We start from the raw sequence: 8,407 nt of genomic DNA, 5'->3' as shown, positions 1-8,407 counted from the left end.
CCTCCGGCGTATGAAAGATGAGGCCGAAGATTCCCACGAGCAGTGGCCCTCTGAACATCCTCCAGTTCTTCCCCATCCCAGTGAAGGAAACGAGGTGAAGAAGGTCACAAGGTGAGGAGGCTGCGGCACTTCACCGACACCAGCGTCATTCTGAGCCTGCAGCTTCTTAGACAAGGGGAGGAGGCTGCGGCACTTCACCGACACCAGCGTCATTCTGAGCCTGCAGCTTCTGATTTCTGATTTCTAAATCAGAGCTACGCCCTAAGCATAATCAGATACAGACCTCATGATCCTATCGCTTCAAGGGGGGACATGAAGCAATAGAAAGAATCTCTCTTCCTGCAGATCAGTGAAATCAATTTCTGCAGTGAAGTAACAGCTCCTGGGGACAGGCACACCATGCTAAATCATTACCATAATCTTTTGCAACTCCAATTGCAAACAGATGTAGCTGCCAATTATCACCGAGAGCACCGCTGCCATTTAGTCTGGATGTTGCCCAGTACAAACGGGCCCTAGTCCATGCTTGATGCTCTTAGGTGCTGCCGCTATTTCTAGATTTTGATTTTTCCCCATCTGCAGGAGATTTTCAGATTTTTGGCTTTAGTACAAAACAACTTTTAAAAGCTGGGGTGTTTAAGGCTGGTGTGGTGGCGGCATGGGAATAAGACGAGGGCTCTGGGGACCCTTTTGGAAGATGGCATTTGAGGTAGAACTGGAAAGGACGGTCTAGCTTCAAAATGATCACATCCCACAGTGGTTCTGCAAAAATATTCGTGCATTTTCAGACCTAGAAAGGTCTTACTATAAAGCTCTTTTTTGTTTTTAAAGCTATCGCTTCACTATCCATAAAGCTATTTATCTACTTCCATTTGCTTAGCTCTATTTATAATGTAAGGAGAAACAACAAGTAGCCAACAGTAGACTGGTATCCCTCAAAGCCTTGAACATGGGCAAACCTTACAGGTTAGTGCTGTGGGCTTCCATTTTCTCAGATGGCAACGAAACGACAGAAACTCAGGAGGTTGATGCCGCTACATCTCACCTCAGCTCCTACCTGTGTGAGCAGCACAATTTGCTGATCTGCGAGGCCAATACTATGACCCATGTGAAACAAGTTTCCACGAAGGTAGACAGCCATCACACCCACAAGGAAATCCCCTTTGTGGGCTGTCTCAGATGCTGCAGGGTTTTAGAAGGCAATGGGAACTACTGTTCTGAGCCCTAGATCGCCATTTCCTTATCGTTCACTTTGACTAACACATCAAACCCCTGCTGAAGACGTTAAGGAGAAAGTCAACTGTTCGCTTCCATTTAAAGAAAATGCTCAAACTAAGCAGCAGGCACGAGTCTAGAACTCATCTTCACAAACTCGGTAAACATCACAGGGTTTTAGAAGGCAATGGGAACTACTGTTCTGAGCCCTAGATCGCCATTTCCTTATCGTTCACTTTGACTAACACATCAAACCCCTGCTGAAGACGTTAAGGAGAAAGTCAACTGTTCGCTTCCATTTAAAGAAAATGCTCAAACTAAGCAGCAGGCACGAGTCTAGAACTCATCTTCACAAACTCGGTAAACATCAGATGTGCTACGAGGGGGAAAAAAAAAAAATTACGTGTCCCCAACCCTGAAATGACGGGAAAAAAAAAAGAAAATGCTCAAACTAAGCAGCAGGCACGAGTCTAGAACTCATCTTCACAAACTCGGTAAACATCAGATGTGCTACGAGGGGGAAAAAAAAAAAATTACGTGTCCCCAACCCTGAAATGACAAGAGAAAACAAAACAAGGGAGCAAAAGCCAATGATCTAGTAGATGTAAAGAGAGTCTGTCATCACCGTTCTTGCACCACCAAAGAAAGGACTCCAGGAAAAAGCACAGTCCAGAGCCTTGACAGGGAAAAAGACAACGACCAGACTCCCTGATCAGTTCAATTCTAAGTGGTAATGGTCAACCAAATCCTGACGGGGACCTCTCCTGGTGCAGGTGCCATCTGGAGACCAGTTACAGGTGTGTATCACATATGGAAAAAGAACTGATAAAGAAAACAGTAAGTTTGGGGGTTATTTTATGAAAAATAGGTGATGTTTACAAATGCAAGGCTACATGAACCCCTAAAAATGAGCATGCCTGCTGGAAGGTCACAAGTGTGCCATCCAACAGCAAGAAGAGTAAGGCAGAAAGCTGCAGAAGTACAGTAAGAATTCCAAAAGGCTTTACTAGTGCAAATAAATAGACAACAGAAAAGAAATCTTCTTCCATGGGCAGGCCACTTCAGGTGAACCGGAGTTTGCTGGACTCTGGCATCTCAAGAGTCAGCATATCGATCTCCTTTGAGAACTCTGCCTCCAAGGCATTCTAGCGGGAGAGAAAGCCAAGAGGAATCAGTGACCATGAAACAGTTTTCTTACATTCTTGTTAGACAAACATACCTACAATGATCAAACCGTGGGATATTATTAGCACTGATTAACCCAAGTATCGAACTGGAAGGTCTCACTACTGCAAACGGCAGCAGTCTCTGTCGACAGCTACAGAGGAATCTCCAAATGAAGGGCTAAACAAGCTCAGTTGCCTTTACGCTGTGCCCCAACGTGATATTAGACACCTTCAAGCTGAACAGGTACGCTCCAGAGGCGACCTGATAAAAGCCCCAGGCTGGTAAGGTGAGCTTCTATTTCTGAATCAAAAACAAGTGGCTTGCCAACCTGAGCAGTCCCATCTGAAACTGTACAAAACACTCTCAAATGGCTGTGATTTTTGATCACAGCTTTAAGGCTTATCACTGAATACCTTGTGCTTTATCTATGAGCAAGCAGACAGTAGCCCAAAGAAATAAAGACAGGTTTTATGCTCAAACGTGGCCCGGCTCACTCAGGAAAGCTTCATATGAACTTTCCAAACAGCTTTATATTAATGTTTCCCAACAACCACACCTGCAGATTACACAAGCGTGGATGAAATGGGCATGATGTTTTACAGGGGAAGGTCCCCGTTGCAGTCTACAAGGCAGCTGTTAAATAAAAGATGGACCCTAGAGCCCTCCGAGAGCTCGGGAGCAGCAAGGAAGGTTGTGAGACCAATAAGCTGCAACACAGCCGAGTGAATAAACATTCTGACAGGTGAAGCAGACAAAATCCAGAGGGATCTGGATACCTAATCCCCACTGATACGATTATGCCCAACTGCCTTTGTAGCTTAGATACCATTCCTCCACCAATTCCTCCTACCAACATGCACGGCTTCTGCCTTACCAGAGCAAAACTTCCCTCTAGAGATCATTAAGACTACAATCCGAGGTAGATAAATCCACAACCAATTAATACATATAGCTTGTTTTGGCATGACAGCAACTCATTTAAATCTCTGTGAAAGATAAAAAACTCTTACCAGTTCTCGTTTTACTTCTTCAATCTTCACTCGTGCAAGGGAAGGATTCTAATGAGAGAAAATGGCATAAAAATCAGTATTTCAGCTGGAAACACAGAGTCCCTGCATCATTGCAAGAGTCTAATGATGTGCTGCAGGGGAATTCAGGGATAATGAAATCAGTTTTGTGTACACCCTTCACATGTAAAAGGTACTGACATTAAAAGCCTAGTATCAGTTTGGTTTGGGCAATCACATATTTTTCAAAAGTCTGGTATGGCCTAAAGTCTAAAAAAAACCCCATTTTTAGCAATTTTTCAAACCTATCAACCAAGGAACTGGATTTTGAACATGTCCGTGCATGAATTTTCCAAAGCACAATAAGCTTGCAAGGATAAACTTTCCTCCCCCCTTCTGCCTGCACCAGACGTGAGGCATCGGGGCTCTCTCCCTGACAGCAAGAGGGGAGGGAGGGGGGAACTGGAGAACCTAATCCAATTTGAACATCCTGTTTCGCTTGAGGAAAGGAGGCAGCTGCCTCTTGGAGTAAGATGGATTTAAAAGAGAAGCAGTCCCACCCTCTCCCTTCATCTTTTGCTTCTAGGAGGGAGACAGCAGTAGTTGTATGAGGGAGATGTGTTGAGGGGCAGGAACTCGATGGAGGGGCTAAGGAGGTGAGGGGAGGAGTGTGGCCCAGCAGACAGGTCCCTACCCTAGTTCATAATACAAGGGACGTGATGAATCGCAGAGTTTCTGTGTGATTTTGGACAAGTCTCATTGTTTCTCTGGACCTCTATGCCCCATTTGTAAGAACTGGAATAAATCTTTTTCACCTCTTACATGGAAAGGTCTGAGGTTAGCTCTGTTAAAGGCTGTGGCGTGCTCAGGTGAGGAGGTAACAGGGGCCACATCAGGTAACTCAAATACAATGCTGTAAACTAGACAGTCACAATTGTATTTAATAAAACCAAACCCCATTCAACTATTCGCTCCAGTTTTTGCTACTTCTCCCCTGAATGACAAAGAAAAGTCCTTAATACTTATCTGCAAAAGCAATGGCAATCTTCCAAAGGAGACTGGAAATACCTGGGTTTAGTGGTCCCAAATATTACAGGTGGGGATGTACAGATGTCGCACAAAGCCAAGGCCGCCTGTTTCATGGACTAAAGCCATGTTTACCCATGACTTCTTTAAGCCGCTATAAAGTTGTTCACAAAATTACCCTTAACTGAAACAGTCTTTTGTAACAAGCCTTCGAATTTAAAATCTTTTTTACAACAGATGCTTCACATGGCGGTCTGATAGTAACTCCTAGCACAGGGACCAATAGTGACAATAGCCAAAATATAAAATGAAGAAAAGATACACAGACAGGGGCTTTCAGAACTGCAATTTAGTCACCTAAATGAGAAACCTGCGTTTTCAGAGAGCTGAATACCCAGCACCCTCAAGAGAAATCAAAGAAAACGATGGAGCAGCCAGTACTCACACAAGCTAGAGTACCTGTTTAGGGGACAACGCCTACATTTGGCTATTTCTTCATAATCGTTAAAATCTTGCTCGGAGCTCCAACCTCTGCACAATGTGCTGCGTCTACCATATTGACAGCCTGATGACATCTATAGCTAATATATCGGTAAGTCTCAAAAAATTTGTTATACTAAGGAATTATATTTTCTTCCACATTTCTTTGTCTAATTTCTAGCTAAGTCACCTTGATACTGAGCTCACCCAGCAAATCTGTGCATTTTGTTAGAACAAAGTTTGCCTGGTAAGCAAACTTTAATTTCTTGGCTTTGATTAATGGATAGATAGCCTTCTGTTTAAGTAAAGTCTTCTGTTTACAGCATTAATAGCCCTGTAGGACATCTACCTGTCCACTGAAACCATCACAACAATACCCTTCACATTCTGAAGTCCATTAAAATTAATCTGATGGCAAATACAATAGAACAGGGGAAAAAATAATTACAGGAGTTAAATCTAGGTAGGACTCCAGTTTCTTCTTCAAAGGCACAATTTCTTCCTGCAGTGCAGCCAGTTGCTGTGAACAAAGCAAAGCGGATTATATTCTTTAGTCTTACTTGTAGAAGTGATATAAATCCATGAAATAGATCCACAATTATCTACAGCATTTCAGAATTCATAGGTGTTGGTGGGAGCTTTCATGATCCTTCTTAAAACCCATGAAAAACTAAAGATCTGCTATTCATTATCAGTCAAACCCAGTTCAAATCTTACACAGAGGTATCAATTAATTTTTCTTTGTTCTGAAGACATCTTCAGATATACTTTTCTTACAGTATAACCGCCTGATCTCACCTCCCTGAAAGGAGCGGGGATTTCAAATGAGAATCCACCAGAGGACTTTCACTGTCAACCTTGCTGTAGGCCAGAGAGAGAACTGAGCCCCAAGGAAGGGGATACATTCTCATGCCTATGGCTTCTGTGTGAAAACAGTTTTGCACATGCAGCAGCAAAAAGACTCCCCTTACACTTGCACTGCCTTGTTTATTCTGTTAGTAAGGGGAAATAATGTCTCTTTGGGGCTGAAAATTGAGCGCCCTCCACAGCCCTCAACTCTTTTCAAATAATCAACTTAAAGTAAAAAAATGCACTCCGAAGATAAAATCATTTGCGCTGCCCAATTCACTGAGCTCTTGGCAGAGCAGATACAGAAATGTCAGGGAGTCAGACCTGCCCTTACGCTCAGGTTCTAGAAGACGACAAGTCTAGAATGTTGCCTATGACTTTTTTGTATGTAGAATTCCAACACAAATTGTTTTTGGTTAGTACTCTTCTGAAACACTGTGCAATGTAAACATTGCCACCCAGTGCTGGTTCATGAGAATGACAACATAAATCAGGAACCACATTTTCATTGTTCAACCTAACTAGCATGCAGGAAAAGCTAGCAAAGAAATGGGGAGAAAGTCAAAGTTCTCATTACAGTAATAGCAAATAATATTAAAGTGTGCTGAGTGCAGATAGAACACCACAAATTACATGTTACACGGGTACAAATGCTTCAGCACAAAGCTGGGGAATCTATAGCTAGTAACTCAAATGTGCTTTTTCCTTTAACAAATTATCCTGCTGGGCTTACAGTACAGCTGAAAAAAGTTATTTTTAAAGACACAAGGAAAAAAAAAGCACACAGTGGTTCAGAATTTGGGTTTCACTTGACCTCCTCCCCTTGCTCTGAAGTGTTTGAAAGCCGGTTTCTTTCACACAAACTAGAAAGAATCACCTGGGTCATTCTATCAAGTACTTGCAATACACAGGTAGCCACATAACGGGATATAGTCCACAGAACATCCACTCTACAACACGGATCACAGAGAGAGGAGGCAGATCACGGGCTGCCAATTCTCCTTCAGTGGCAGGGAACTTATTTCATAGAAATTCTCTAGTAGGCTACATTCCTAATTACAAAGGCAGAAAGAGAAGAGAGGGAAAAACAAAAGGCAACAAAAAAATAAAGATTCCAATTGTTCCCCTCAATCAGTCCAGAAGGAAAGCTTCTTCCCGAGTCCAAAACAAGCCCACATCTAACCCTGAAGGAAAGGTACCACTGCAGCACCCATAGATGCTTCTCAGTTTCTAGGAGAGACAAACCCATCCAACATACCCCAGTTCAGAGGTATCTGTCTACTGGATTTTTATTTGTGCTTCTTTTCACCATTAATATTTGTTCCGGTAACCAAACGGCAAACTACATCTCCTGAAACCACCCAACAAACAAGCCTGGTCTGTAGCACCGTAGAAACGTCCATCTTGTACCAAAAGACCTACCTCAGACAGGCTCACGAGCGACTCGTGTGTCAGCGATTGGTTCAACCCTGTGGCAGCAAGCTGCTCCTACAAACAGGAAAGAGTTCGTTCATAACTGACCACAAAATATAACAGGGAGGGGAAAGATTTACCATTTCCTTGGGTTTTGATCTAAACAGGCAAACAAGAACACAGTTTGTCAACAACAGAAACGTGTGCTATTTGAACCGCAGCTATAGCTGGTATATGAAATCAGTTGCTACTAAAATTTGTATCAAGAATAACAAGTCTTTCCAGAAAACTACTGGGAGAAGAGCACATGGCAAGGCTGGGAAGAGGCTTCTCAGTAAAATGTCATCAACTCTAATACAATGTTTTCCAGCTCGTATTTGTCAAGGTATCGGACAGCATCCAAATGTTAAATAAAGCATTCGCATGTCCATCATGTAGGAAACGTGAAGGAGAAGACAGTACAACTTCTGCCTTCTGTGTTTAATCATTCATTAATTTCAAAAAATGGTTATATTCAGAGTTATGACACACAATTTACCTCAGCGAATCAGCTGCTCTACTGGTAGCTGTGTGTATACTCTTATATGACAGTACCTCACAGTAAGCACAAGGTGGTCTGAGCTAATACAGTTCTCGGTGAATGAAGAGAAAGTGTCCTTGCATTTATCATAGGATGTCCCAGGGAGGGACCACGAATATAGCAGGAACAACTGATGTGCAGTAACATGTTGTCCTGTTAGCCCAAGAGTCCTCAGTCCTGGAGTTTAGGAAGCTCCTGGGATGTCTCCGTAACTACAATTTTGGGCCCGACTGACCATGACTGTGCCATCCTGTCACAACGTCTTGTTAGAAAATTCCTTCCATCTACCTCAGCAGCCTTGATCCTGATTTTTAAATCCTCAGATTTATCTTTCAGGAACTTCAAGTTCTGGGATTGGCTGTCAGCTTTGGCCTTTTCTACTTCCAGACGTTCCTCTGTTTTTTTAAGATCCCTTAAAAAAAAATACAAAAAGAAACCAACTTTTACATTCAAAGAGATACCAGTATACAAATACTGCTTAATTATTGTCCTGGTTTCAGCTGGGATAGTGTTAATTTTCTTCCTAGTAGCTGGCACAGTGCTGTGTTTTGGATTTAGGATGAGAACAATGTTGATAACACACCGATGTTTTAGTTGTTGCTGAGCAGTGCTTACACTAGTCAAGGGCTTTTTAGCTTCCCATGCTCTACCGACTGAGGAGGCTGGAGGT

General features: G+C 42.8%; 1 protein-coding gene across 1 annotated transcript in view; it reads right to left on the bottom strand.

Annotated features, from left to right (window-relative positions):
* Window positions 1-2,057: 2,057 nt before the first annotated feature.
* HAUS1 (HAUS augmin like complex subunit 1) overlaps window positions 2,058-8,407 on the bottom strand; it is an 11,078-nt gene continuing 4,728 nt past the window's right edge. Inside the window, exons 5-9 of the mRNA XM_009278450.1 lie at window positions 8,026-8,149; window positions 7,167-7,232; window positions 5,344-5,415; window positions 3,393-3,440; window positions 2,058-2,360 (exon numbers count right to left, since the gene is read on the bottom strand). Coding sequence (XP_009276725.1) covers window positions 2,277-2,360; window positions 3,393-3,440; window positions 5,344-5,415; window positions 7,167-7,232; window positions 8,026-8,149 — 394 coding nt within the window. The 3' untranslated portion in view covers window positions 2,058-2,276. The remainder of the gene's footprint in view (window positions 2,361-3,392; window positions 3,441-5,343; window positions 5,416-7,166; window positions 7,233-8,025; window positions 8,150-8,407) is intronic.

Source organism: Aptenodytes forsteri, unplaced genomic scaffold (genome assembly GCF_000699145.1).
Source record: "Aptenodytes forsteri isolate BGI_AS27 unplaced genomic scaffold, ASM69914v1 Scaffold178, whole genome shotgun sequence".
NCBI lineage: Eukaryota > Metazoa > Chordata > Aves > Sphenisciformes > Spheniscidae > Aptenodytes > Aptenodytes forsteri.
Note: the sequence above shows the minus strand (reverse complement) of the source record. Positions and strands in the feature narration are given on the sequence as shown.